This window comes from Thamnophis sirtalis, unplaced genomic scaffold (assembly GCF_051295495.1).
Source record: "Thamnophis sirtalis isolate CommonGarterSnake01/CBP01778 unplaced genomic scaffold, rThaSir2_p1.2 scaffold_2, whole genome shotgun sequence".
Lineage (NCBI taxonomy): Eukaryota > Metazoa > Chordata > Lepidosauria > Squamata > Natricidae > Thamnophis > Thamnophis sirtalis.
In genome coordinates, this window is record NW_028261382.1 from 26,973,574 (window position 1) to 26,987,330 (window position 13,757).

The 13,757-nt window shown below is 49.5% G+C and overlaps 1 protein-coding gene across 1 annotated transcript in view; it reads left to right on the forward strand.

Annotated features, from left to right (window-relative positions):
• The first annotated feature begins 806 nt into the window (after positions 1-806).
• LOC148048528 (uncharacterized) overlaps positions 807-13,757 on the forward strand; it is a 29,963-nt gene continuing 17,012 nt past the window's right edge. The window contains exons 1-3 of the mRNA XM_087704549.1: positions 807-1,070; positions 1,470-4,048; positions 5,893-5,895. Coding sequence (XP_087560675.1) covers positions 1,589-4,048; positions 5,893-5,895 — 2,463 coding nt within the window. The 5' untranslated portion in view covers positions 807-1,070; positions 1,470-1,588. The remainder of the gene's footprint in view (positions 1,071-1,469; positions 4,049-5,892; positions 5,896-13,757) is intronic.

Here is a 13,757-nt window from a genome sequence, read left to right on the forward strand (position 1 = left end):
CCGCATACCTTAATGATGCTATTAGCCAAGTTCCAAATGTCGAGAGTTAAAGAGAGCCAGAAAGAAAGCAACTTTGGTAATATCGAAATTGCCCAATTTTCTACTTCCTTTTTCCCACAATAATGTGTTGGAATGAGAGGAAATTCATTAGCAGGAACCGTTGGCAGGATCTTCTCATTCTTAGGTCCTCCAAAGACATCTGCTTTGGCATTTGGCCCTGTAGTTGCTATTTCAAAGAAGACTTGAGTGAGTCACATATGGAGACTTTATTTATTTGGATCCTGACTTTATTATTTCTACAAATAAGAACAATTACAAGAAAAGGAAGGAGCCTATTTGGAGGTCTCTGAGCTCCTCCCCCTTCCAGCCACGGCGACCCCTCCCTCCTCTCTTCCCCCAACAACAACCCTGTGAGGTGGGCTGAACAGAGTGTTCCTTGCTTTCTCCCCGGGTGCCTCCATCACTGGACCCCACTGGCTCCCCTTTATAGGCGGCTATAAGGCCTCCGCCCCAGAAGAGCCCCTGAGCTCCCCCGGCCTCAATAGGGGTGAAAGAGGGGGGGAGAGAAGGACCCCAAAGCTTAAAGGGAACCCTGCGTCCACGCCTCCACTGGGAACCATAGCAACCATCAACTCCGGAGGCGCTATCTTACTGGTTGAAGGAAGGCGGACGCCGATTGGTCGTTCTGGGGAGGGCGGCGATTGGCAGGAGGACTGCTTGGGACCGGTCTCTGCAAAGCAACAGGCGGAACTTCTGGAGAAGATGGGGCGTGAAGCTTCCACTTCCGGAAAAAAACGGGCAACTAGGGAGCTTCATGAATCGGCGAAAGAGGAGGCCGGTTGACGCAGGGGATGCTGGGAGTCGCAGTCCGGAAGGGGAGGCAGCCGTCACTTGCCTCTCTCTGTCTCTCTTTCCTCTGCAGAAGGACGGAAGAATCCGGAGGGGGAAAGAAGGAAGAGCCGCCCCAGAGCACGAAGTCCCTTCGCGGCGTCCCGGGGAGACGGCGGGGAAAGGCCGGGCTGCAGAAGGCATGAGCATAAAAGTTTCCCCGATGCAAATGACATGATCTGGTAGGAAAAGCTCTTTCTTCCCGACTTCCGCAATCGGACCAAGAGAGCTACAGAAGGCGGTGCCAGGAGAGGAAGGGGCGGAGCTTGGCCAAAAACGGGGCCGAGGCCGGCCTGGCCCTCATTTTCGGATACAGAGAAGCAACCGGGGGGGGGGGTTCGATTAAAGGTGCGCATGCGGACTGATGCAGATAGGGCGCAAGGGACGCCGGGAGTTGCAGTCCGGGAGATACCTCCAGAGAAGGGAGACCTGTGAGGGAGGAGAGGGCGGGCGCCCGAGGCTTGGTCTGACGGGTGAGGGGGACTTGGGGAGGGAGGCCCGTGGGAGGCGGAGGCTTCGGTCTGGGCCTCTCCTGCGGGGTAGGGGACGCAGCCGTGACCGCCTCTCTCTCTCCCCTACAGGAGGACGGAGGAGCCCGGCGGGGGAAGGAAGAAAGCGCCTCCCGAGAGCAGGAGATCCCTGTGCAGTTTCCCCGGCAGACGGCGGAGAAAGGCCGGGAGGCTCTGGGGCTGCAGGAGGGATGAGCTCAGAGGGATCCCGGGAAGGGCCGCTGCCTGGAGGGCGATGCGGGGAGGAGGAGGAAACGGGCGGAGACCCCGAGACGGTCCTGAAGGGCGGAGGGTCCTTCGGAAGACCCCGGAATCCCCATAGGATTCAGGAGGAAGGAAGGAAATATCAGTGCCCGGAATGTGAAAAATCCTTCAAGAGAAACGACAATCTTAAAAGACACCTAAAGATCCACACGGGAGAGAAACCATTTAAATGCATGGAGTGTGGAAAGAGCTTCAATCGGAGGAGCAACCTTTATAAACATCAAAGGATCCACACAGGAGAGAAACCTCATAAATGCCAGGAAACGGGCCGAGACTCTGTGACGGTCCTGGAGGGTGGAGGGTCCTTCAGAAGACCCCGGAATCCCCAAAGGATCCAGGAGGAAGAAGAGAAATATCAGTGCCCGGAATGTGAAAAGTCCTTCAAGAGAAATGACCATCTTGAAAACCATCTAAAAATCCATTCATTTGGAAACCCACATAAATGCTTTGAGTGTGGAAAGAGCTTCAATTATAGAGCAGATCTTAGGCAACATGCAAGAATCCACACGGGAGAAAAACCTCATAAATGTCTGGAATGTGGAAAGAGCTTCAGTCAGAGTAGCAGCCTTTATGTACATCAAAGGATCCACACAGGAGAGAAACCTCATAAATGCCTGGAGTGTGGAAAGAGCTTCAGTTGGAGGAGCCAACTTTATACACATCAAAGGATTCACACAGGAGAAAAACCTCATGAATGCCTGGAGTGTGGAAAGAGCTTCAGTCAGAGGAGCAGCCTTTATGTACATCAACGGATCCACACAGGAGAGAAACCTCATAAATGCCTGGAGTGTGGAAAGAGCTTCAATCAGAGGGGCAACCTTTATACACATCAAAGGAGCCACACAGGAGAGAAACCTCATAAATGTCTGGAGTGTGGAAAGAGCTTCAGGGAGCGGAGCAGCCTTTATACACATCAAAGGATTCACACAGGAGAAAAACCTCATGAATGCCTGGAGTGTGGAAAGAGCTTCAGTCAGAGAAGCAGCCTTTATGTACATCAACGGACCCACACAGGAGAGAAACCTCATAAATGCCTGGAGTGTGGAAAGAGCTTCAGTGAGCGGAGCAGCCTTTATAAACACCAAAGGATCCACACAGGAGAAAAACCACATAAATGCCTGGAGTGTGGAAAGAGCTTCAGGGAGCGGAGCAGCCTTTTTACACATCAAAGGAGCCACACAGGAGAGAAACCTCATAAATGCCTGGAGTGTGGAAAGGGCTTTAGGGAGCAGAGCAGCCTTTATAAACATCAAAGGATCCACACAGGAGAAAAACCTCATACATGCCTGGAGTGTGGAAAGAGCTTCAGTCAGAGGAGCAATCTTTATACACATCAAAGGAGCCACACAGGAGAGAAACCTCATAAATGCCTGGAGTGTGGAAAGAGCTTCAGTCGGAAGAGCAACCTTTATACACACCTAAGGATACACACAGGAGAAAAACCTCATAAATGCCTGGAGTGTGGAAAGAGCTTCAGTCAGTGGGGTAACCTTTATACACATCAAAGGAGCCACACAGGAGAGAAATCTCATAAATGCCTGGAGTGTGGAAAGAGGTTCAGTCAAAGGGGCAACCTTTATAAACACCAAAGGAGCCACACAGGAGAGAAACCTCATAAATGCTTGGAGTGTGGAAAGAGCTTCAGGGACAGGAGCAACCTTTGTACACATCAAAGGATCCACTGGGGAGAGAAAGGGAAGAAATGCCTGAAGGGCAGAGGGTCCTTTAGAAGACATGGGAATCCCCAAAGGATCCTGGAGGGAGGAAAGAAATTTCAATGTCTCAAATGTGGAAAGAGCTTCAAAAGAAATAATGTTCTTAAAATTCATATGAGTATCCACTCCGGAGAGAAACCCCATAAATGCTTGGAGTGTGGAAAGAGCTTCAGTCATAGGGGCAACCTTTATAGACATCAAAGGATCCATACAGGAGAGAAACCTCATAAATGCCTGGAGTGTGGAAAGAACTTCAGTCAGAGGAGCAGCCTTTATAAACATCAAAGGATCCACTCGGGAGAAAAACCTCATAAATGCCTGGAGTGTGGAAAGAGCTTCAGTGAGCGAAGCAGCCTTTATCAACATCAAAGGAGCCACACAGGAGAGAAACCTCATAAATGCCTGGAGTGTGGAAAGAGCTTCAGTGACAGGAGCAACCTTAATAAACATCAAATGATCCACACAGGAGAAAAACCTCACAAATGCCTGGAGTGTGGAAAGAGCTTCAGTCAAAGGGGAAGTCTAGTTATCCATCAAAGAATCCACACAGGAGAAAAATCCTACAAATGTCTCGAGTGTGGAAAGAGCTTCAGTCAGAGGGGCAACTTTTATATACATCAAAGGATCCACTCAGGAGAAAAAACACATAAATGCTTGGAGGGTGGAAAGAGCGTTAAAAGCTCCATTGACACTAAAGAAATCACGTGGGAGAAAAATGATAAACATGCCTGTGTGTGAGAAGATCTTCAGTCACTGTGTGTATTTTAGGAATTGAATTCAATCGCATATTCAATTTGGCCATGTGTGAATAGACAGGCTAGAAATTTGTCTCGAGTGCACAAGCTCTCGTACCTACAAAGCAACAGAATAAGGATATTCATGATAATAATTGTAATAATCCAATGTGGGGGTGGGGTGGGGTGAGTAAAGAAGATATTAAGAAGAGTAAATAATAACTGGCAAATAGGGGACTGTCTCAGACTGAATAACAAAGGACTTTTTCAATTGTACATGCTGTTTCAACCTCCTGAAGTTGTACTTTTTCAGAAGTGACTTATGTGACTCCGGATGCCATTTCCCATGTGAATGTTCTTTTAATGCAATGCTCATTTCAGTTGTTATGCTTAATATTATGGGATGTTACTGTCCATGTCTTTGATGTAAATGCAACTTAGCAGGATGATTTCTTCCATGGAATCAACTCTCATTTTCTACGTTTTCTACTGTATGGAGTATAAAATGAAGCCAAATTTTGTCTCCCAGATTCCCTCTCTTCATTGTTGGAAATCTCTTTGCTACAATCCTGTAATAAATTGCCTTTAAATAATCATCCCAATCGGATCCTAATTGAAGCATGTGTTCCCTGGTTGAATCTAAGGCTAATTTGGCCTTTATTGTTGTGGGTGTGAAAGAGCTTCTCTCTGTCATTGTTTGATACAATCTATTCTATGTGGATTTTCCAAATGTCACAAACATGGAAGACCAATTCCAGATATCCGAAACTCCTGTCAGGTGGATTCCCTCAATGGTTCCCTTGTCTTCCAGCAGAAACCGCTACAAGGGACTCTCTGAGGCGAACAAAGCTTTGTGAGATACCAGCCATGTTCTCAAAGGGCCTCCATCCTTTTAGCCTTGAACACCTGGCTTTTCTCGTGGCGCTGGGAGATCAGACAATGAGAAGTTGACGTGGATTGATGCCAGTCTTTTGTTTGTTGGTTTTCAATTTTCAATGTTTTATGTTTTTATGTGTTAAGAGCCAAGGTGGCGCAGTGGTTAAATGCAGCACTGCAGGCTACTGCTAGATCAGCAGTTCAGCGGTTCAAATCTCACCGGCTCAGGGTTGACTCAGCCTTCCATCCTTCCGAGGTGGGTAAAATGAGGACCCAGATTGTTGGGGGCAATATGCTGACTCTCTGTAAACCGCTTAGAGAGGCCTGAAAGGCCTATGAAGCGGTATATAAGTCTACTGCTATTGCATAGTTTTTAAACCTGCTTTTTGTGAGCTGCAGAGATTTGACTGAAAGATGGGCAGTTATAAGAATGTTTGACTCATTTGGGACCTGTTGGATCTCCCACTAGGTGCAGAGACTAGGTGTTTCCAGTTGTCAGAATCGTGAAAGCATTTCTGTGCTTCCTGTTCATCAGCTAAATGATCAGCAAAATATTCATATTGTTCCCTGATGTCAAACTTGATTTCATTCAGGACCACATCAGGGTCGGGTTTGACCTGTGGGGGCAGTGGGGCAGTTGGGGGGGATGTTTTCAGGGTAGATGTGGCCATCTCATGGTCACTTCTGTTGGGGGCACCTGGGGTGGCTAAGTGACCAAGGCAGGACTTCCCTCAGACCCTCCCTCTCACTATAATCTTCCTCCCTCCCTCCTTTTTCCTTCCCTCTTCATTCTTCCTCCTTCCCTTTTCCTTATTTCTCCTCCCTTCTTCTCACCTTTCCTTCTTTCTCTTTCCTGTTTCCTTTCCTGTCCCTTCTTGCATGCTCAAGTGCAAAAGTTTCTTTTAGTTTGTTTTCCTAACACACTGCAAGTGAAAATGGAACTGCGGGGGGGGGGGCACATTTTGCTGGCAGAGGACTGCAGGAGGCCGTAAATGCTGAAAATGGGGCCCAGTAGGGCTGCACACATCACTGCACATAGCGGGACGGTCCTTTGCTTTTTCCAGGGCACCCCCCCATGGGCCATAACCAAGCACCCTTGAGTTTGATACCCCCGATCTAGTCCCTCCGATTGGGTGGTCCGGAGTATACACCTATGGCAATCTCATTCAGTTTTCCCTTCATATTAACCCAAATGCATTCAAGATGGTTTTCTTTTCTTTTGCATTTTTATCAAGGTTTAGTGCAACTCCTCCTCTTTTATTAGGCCTCTTTTGAACATTTTAAATCTTCTTGGTTTCTTCCTGCCGTATTTCAGTAACGGCACCAATGTCATCTTTGCTCTCATGTACTAAGACTGTTCACTCTGTTTATTCTTCACGCTTTGGGTGTTAATGTGTAACTTTGTAAACTTCTGGGACTTTGGCATCCCGGCACGGAGACCCTTAACTGTGGCACAAAGCAAAGGGTGGGGCTGTTTGCCCCAGCAGCCGCCATGCCTCCCTCACTGCCCATGGACTCTGAGGAGAAAGGCTTTCTGGGTGTGGCTGTGTCCAGAAGGGGGATTTGGGACCCCCTGAACCCTCTCGGAGTCAGGGCACGTTCTCTACCACTGGAGGTTTTGTAGGATGCCATCAAAGACACTTTTGCTGAGAAGACAATTTGTTTGGGAGATACCCAGCAACGAGAACAACCTGGGCCCTTCTGTTAATTAGCTGGATAGTCAATGGACGGGATGGAGAAAGGGAAAAAGAGCCAGCCTTTCACTGCAGTTGCCAGGATTTCTGAGCTGCTGCAGTTGGATTCCCAGGGCTAGAAGTGCTGGATGGTCCTTCCTGACCCCCTGTCAGCATCCCTCCATTATATAATTAGGAAAGAAAGACCAAGAGATTCCATGTGTTGGAAATCAAAAGTACTTTTACTAATTACAAATGGTTAGCGAGCAGTTGCGAAGCGAAGTCTGTTTAATTAGGCGCGAAAGCAATTGATATATAGAATAGTCCATTCCCCACCCCTTGGGATCATAGCCTCAGGCCAATCATAAGTCCTTCAAGTGTCAGGTGTGAGATAACTTCAAAAGGCATCACGAAGATGGAATGTCGGGGCCGTTGGTCCAGGCGGGAAGCACCCACGCATGCGTAGTCCGACCATCCAGTAAATACTAGAACATTCCTCCAGCACATCAAATAATCCCTCCCAAATACATAACCCTCCCTCCCCGTTTCATGACAGCTGAAGCAGTAGCAAAGCAGAAGCTGACATCCGGCCGTCCCCCGGAAAAAGGCTTCTCAGGCCTATAAAAAAAAAACAGACAAACAACAAAACAGAAAAAGAAGAAGGGAGGGGGTGAGAGAAAGTTAAGGCTTGTCAGGGTATGCAGCATAAAACTTCTGAAGCAGTCTGGGAGCACGAACATGGGATTTATCAACCCATTCCGTGTGGAAGGGAGGAAAATGCTTCCAAGCCACCAGGTATTGGATGCGATTACGACACTTGCGGGAATCAAGAATTTCACGAACTTCAAAGTGACGTTCCCCATCAACGAGCAAAGGAGCAGGCGGAGGGTCATCAGGGGGACGCAAGTGGGAAACACGAACAGGTTTTATGAGGTTAATGTGGAACACTGGGTGGACCCGGTTGAGGTGTTTGGGCAATTGTAAACGAACAGAGACAGGATTGATGACCTTCACCATGGGGAACGGCCCCACATATTTGGGTCCCAACTTCTTTGACCTCTGCGTTGTGTGCAGGAACTTTGTGGACAAATAAACCAAATCACCAGTCCGGTATTCATAGGGCTGAGAGCGTTTCTTATCCGCCTGTTTCTTATGGGCCCGATGTGCAGCGTCCAAAGTGGAGAGGGTCAATGGCCAAACATGACTGAGACGCTCACTCCAGTCCGCGACTGATGGAACTTGCGGCTGGTCCTGAGGCAATTCAGGAATAGGAACAAAATCTTGACCGTAAACGACCCGGAAAGGGGTGAAACCCGTGCTGGAATGGACAGAGTTGTTGTAGGCCACCTCAGCGTGTGGTAACAAGTCTACCCAATCATCCTGTTGATAATTGATGAAACAACGTAAATATTGTTCAAGAACAGAATTAGTCCGTTCACAGCCGCCATTAGTCTGAGGATGGTGGGCGGAGCTAAGGCCCTGGGCGGAGCCAATACGTTTGAGAAATTCTTTCCAGAAAACTGATGTGAATTGGACACCTCGATCGGAGATGATGCGATCGGGCCCTCCATGCAAGCAGTAAATGTGGGAAATGAAGAGTTTAGCCAGCGCCTTAGCGGAAGGAATTTTGTGGCAAGGCACAAAATGAACTTGCTTGGAAAACAAGTCTGTGACAACCCAGATAACAGTGTGCCCCTGACTTTCGGGGAGCTCAACAATAAAGTCCATAGAAATCTCCTTCCAAGGGGCAACTGGGCGAGCGACAGACTGGAACAGCCCTTGTGGTTTCCCCGGTGGCCGTTTAGCGGTCGCACAAACCGGGCAACTGGCCACATAAAGTTCAATGTCCTTCTTTAAAGAGGGCCACCAGAATTGCCTCTTCACTAGATGCAAAGTTTTCACGAATCCAAAATGACCCGCCAATCTGGAGTCATGTGCGCGACGAAGGACCACCAGGCGTAGGGAGGCGGGGATGTACAATTTGGCACCGATCCACGGCAGATCATCCCTCATAGTGCACTCGTCCCGATAGTTCAGGAACCAGTCGTCTTGAGGAAGCGCCAGCTTGAGGTCAGAAAGAAGATCTTGAGGCACATCCTTTTTCCCGCGGGCCTGTTGGCGCGTGACCACTAGAGCCGCTAGGAGTGGTTGGACGATGCTCAGTTTAGAGCAATTATATTGAGGCAGTCTGGACAAGGCATCTGCCATGAAATTCTTTCCACCCGGGATATAGTTAAGTGTGAAATTGAAATGGTTGAAATATTGGGCCCACCGCATTTGTTTGGGGGAGAGACGGCGTGGCGTTCTCAAAGCTTCCAAATTCTTGTGGTCAGTCCACACCTCAAACGGGTGCTTAGCGCCCTCCAGGAAATGGCGCCACGTGGTCAGGGCCCAACGGACCGCGAAAGCCTCTTTCTCCCAAACTGCCCAACGTCTCTCTGTGTCTGTGAGTTTCCGGGAGGTGTACGCGCAAGGTTATAGGTTACCTTGGTCGTTGGCTTGCAACAAGATGGCTCCAATGGTGACGTCGCTGGCGTCAGCCTGGACGACGAAAGGCCTGTCCAGGTCAGGATGCTTTAGTACCGGCTCAGCGGCAAACAGACGTTTAAGCTTTTTGAAAGTTGCCTGGCATTCCATAGTCCAGTCCAGAGGCTTGTTAGGCTTAGGTTTAGGCTCCCCCTTGGATTTGAGCAGATTAGTTATAGGAAGCGCAATTTTAGCAAAAGAAGGAATGAACTGACGGTAGAAATTAGCAAAGCCCAAAAATTTTTGTAACTGTTTACGAGTTTTGGGCGCGTCCCATTCAGTGACCGCCCTCACCTTCTCAGGGTCCATCTCAATGCCGGCAGGAGAGATGCGATATCCAAGGTAGTCAATTTTAGTTTGGTGAAATTCACACTTAGACAATTTGGCATAAAGATCAGCGGCTTGGAGTTTTTTCAAAACAGTGCGCACAAGAGCGACGTGTTGGTCATAAGTGCGAGTATAGATAAGGATATCGTCCAAATATACGATAACTCCTTTGTAGAGATGGTCAGGCAAGATCTCATTGATTAATTGCATGAAGACTGCAGGGGCCCCCTGCAGGCCAAAAGGCATGACCCGGAACTGGAAGCAACCAAGAGGGCAGTTGAAAGCAGTCTTCCATTCGTCTCCCTCCTTTATGCGGACCCTATAATAAGCTTCCCTGAGGTCCAATTTAGTAAAAATGCAGCCCTTCCCCAACTGGGCCAACATGTCCTTCATCAACGGAAGTGGGTAGACATTCTGAGCTGATATCGCGTTCAAGTTTTTAAAATTCACACATAATCTAAGAGAGCCATCTTTCTTTTCACGAAAAAGCACAGGGGCAGCCACTTTGGAGCGAGCAGGTTCAATGAATCCACATTCCAAATTTTTATCAATGAAAGTCCGCATTTCCTCCATCTCCCTGGGTGACATGGAATATATTTGGGGTTTTGGTAGCTTAACCCCGGGTAAGATGTCAATGGAGCAGTCAGTAGGCCTGTGGGGTGGCAGTTTGTCGGAAGACTTTTCGCTGAAAACCTCCTTAAGGTCCCAATACTCTTTAGGAATTTTTTCTTCTCCATCAATCCTCTCCTGCCCTCTAGCGGCCACTTCAGGAGTGTCAGTCATAATTTGCCCAGGAGTGCCCTCCCCCTCCGGAGGCTCCTTTGTGCGAATGCGCAAGCGGCCTGTTCGCCAATTTATATGAGGGTTCCACTTCTGGTGCCAAGGGAGGCCTAAAATTAGTGGCCTGTCCATGCCAGGCGCAACTACAAAAGAAATTAGTTCAGTATGGGAACCCATCTTCATCTCCAAGGGCTCCGTAAAAAAATGGGCACCCCCCCCCCCTGCAATGGATCCATCAATCTGGCAAAACACAATGGGGGTTTTCAAAGTACGCAATTTGAGACCCAATTTTTCCACCATAGCCGGGTTGATCATGGACCGGGAGCAACCCGAATCGAGCAAGGCGTGAAAGGGTGCTGGTTGCCCCTCAGGGGGAACTTTTAACTCTATGGGGATTAGCAGGGGGCCTTTGTTTGAACTCACCCAGTGAGGTGATGTTTCGTCATTGGAGTCCTCAGAAGAGGAGGAGTGGGCGGCTGCATCTGTGTCTCCCTCCAAGGCCTGGCCGAAAAGGCGGGGCCTGGAGTCCACAGCGAAGGCAGCTTCTTTCTTCCTCTTGTCGGAGGCTCTGCCAGACCTCCTCTCGCTTGGGTGGGGGTTGGGCGGTGGTGGGCAATTTAGCACGGCAGTCGGGGGCGCGATGCCCCAATTTCCCGCAACGGAAGCATGTTACGGGTCTGGAGTTCACTGAGGGGCCCCCTCTCCCCTCGCCCCTTCCTCTGAACTGGGCTTTGCGGCCTGGAGGGGGGGGTGCTTTTTGCAGCTTTCTCCTTTTTTCTTCTTTCCTCCTTGGCACAACGAAGCCTGTTTAAGTCGAGTTCAGCGTCAGCTGCGTGTTCAAACCAAGTGGTCAAACGTCTGGGCAGATTGCGATTGACACACTGCTGATAAATGTCTTCATCTAAGCCCAAAGCAAATTTGTCCAAAAGGGCATCCTCGCCCCACCCTCTCATGTATTGGGAAAGGCGCTGAAAGTCCTGGATATATTGGGCTACAGGCCTATCGTCCTGCTCGAGGGTTATAAATTTCAATTTGCTTCGCTTCTCAGTCAAGGGGTCATCAAAGCGTCGTCTGAAAGCCTCCATAAACCGATTGAAATTCCTCAGGAGGGGGGAAGCAGACATATGCAATGCAGTGGACCAGGCAGCCGCTTCGCCGTCCAAGGATAGGAGAATCATCCTCACCCTCATAGTGTCTGTCTCAAAATCACGGCCATAAATCTCCATGTAATTGAAGACTTGCATAATAAAAGAGGCCAGGCTGGCAGAATCTCCATTGTATCTCACAGGCAGGGGAGGGATTTTGGCCATTCTGTGCCTTCGGGGAGGTGGGCCCCAGGTCCGGCAAAACCCCCAGCCGCAGGGGGTGAAGCAGGCCGAGGGGGGGGGGTTGAAGCAGCGCATGGGTACTCTCGCTCCCAGCCCCTCCAGTCTTCCTCATCTTCCCCACCTCTTTCCCCAAAGTACCTTTGTCCCCCGTAATCAGGCAAATCACTCCTCTGGGGTTTTCTTACGGCTCCCGTCTCCAGCGGTCGTTGTTGGGGTTGCCTTTGGGTAACCCCTGCATCCCAGCTTGCCCCTTCCTCTCTTTGTCCTACCGAAGTGGACCATCGTGGGGGGTGGGTCAGGCTGGCTTGATATCTGCAGTTGAAACAAATCTTCATGAAGCGAGAGGTCGGGAGGTCCGGCCTCGTGAAGCGAAAGTTCGGGGTGGCCAGCCTCGCTGGGATCCACATCACAAGCGGTCTCCTCGTCTTCTCTGACCGGCGAAGACATTTACTCCCTTCACGGTAGACGTAGGTCTCCTGGAAAGGGTTTTTGAGAGACTTCGCTTCTTGTCAGCATCCCTCCATTATATAATTAGGAAAGAAAGACCAAGAGATTCCATGTGTTGGAAATCAAAAGTACTTTTACTAATTACAAATGGTTAGCGAGCAGTTGCGAAGCGAAGTCTGTTTAATTAGGCGCGAAAGCAATTGATATATAGAATAATCCATTCCCCACCCCTTGGGATCATAGCCTCAGGCCAATCATAAGTCCTTCAAGTGTCAGGTGTGAGATAACTTCAAAAGGCATCACGAAGATGGAATGTCGGGGCCGTTGGTCCAGGCGGGAAGCACCCACGCATGCGTAGTCCGACCATCCAGTAAATACTAGAACATTCCTCCAGCACATCAAATAATCCCACCCAAATACATAACCCTCCCTCCCCGTTTCATGACAGCTGAAGCAGTAGCAAAGCAGAAGCTGACACCCCCATCTCTGGCCCATGAGCATGCAAAACTTCAAGGACCTCTGAAGGATCATGGGAATGGAGACCACTTGGGGGAGCGGCACAAGGCAGCCTTGGTAAGAAGGCCTTGCCGCACACAGACCAGGCACGCCTGACCTTGGTTGGGAAGGGATGGCAAAAGGGTGCTAGCACACCAGACCTCCCTACCCTAGTGGGCTGGATACAAACTTTGTGATGCACTGTAGCATCTGCAATCCTCCCTCCGGCATCCCAAGATTTCCTCAGCCTTCCTAAGACACCCCTGGCACATCGAACCAGGGATTCAGTCCACCTGAAGAGCCATCACTTAACAAGCAGGAGTGCTGGGTTCGCAGGCTTTGAACGAAGTGATCACATCCCACCTGGTTTTAAGAACTGCGGCAACTCCATCCCTCCACCCATCTACCCGATCTCCAGAGAGATGCACAATACTGAAGATGACTAGCACCGAAAAGAAAAAACCGGGAGCATAAAACATGGGTAGGCGTGGCTACGGTGGGTCATGTGACTGGGTGGGAATGAGCGACGTAGAGTTGGCCACGCCCACCCAGGTTTTGTGGCTCCTGGTGTTTTCTGTGCAAAACGGGTCCAAATGGCTCTTTGTGGGTTTAAGGTTGCTGATCCCTGACTTAGAATAACTTTATTGTCACTATTGAACGGCGTGGAACAATTTACAAGTGGTGCCGGATCCTGTAATCGGGCCAGAGCTGGCCGGGCAGGCAGAAGGCCTGTGGATATTTCTGTGCCCCATTGGGCCCTGCAGCCGACACAGGCGTGGCCTGTGGGAAGATTTCTGCAAACTGCACAGTCTGAAGGATCATGGGAATGGTCCTTTGTAATCCCACTTCTCCAGCTCTGCTTAATAACCTGCCCAATCACTGCAACTGGGATTGCAGTCGCTGAGCAAAACAGCCACCTGACACGGTTCTGAACCCACTGCGGTCGTAAGTCAAAGGCGATCTGCCCAGTTATGGGTCCTGTCCAATTTCCCCTGGCTAACAGAAACCGTGCATCTTGGCTCTGGATGTTTGCTTCCCTCTGTCTCCTCCCTAACACCTTTCCAACTAGCATCCGATTGCACCTGAGATAAAAGGGCATCCAAAACATATTTTGAAAAGAAGGTTTGCACACACGCACACACACACACACACACACAGAGTCTCACACACACAAGCACACAGTCACTGATTTGTC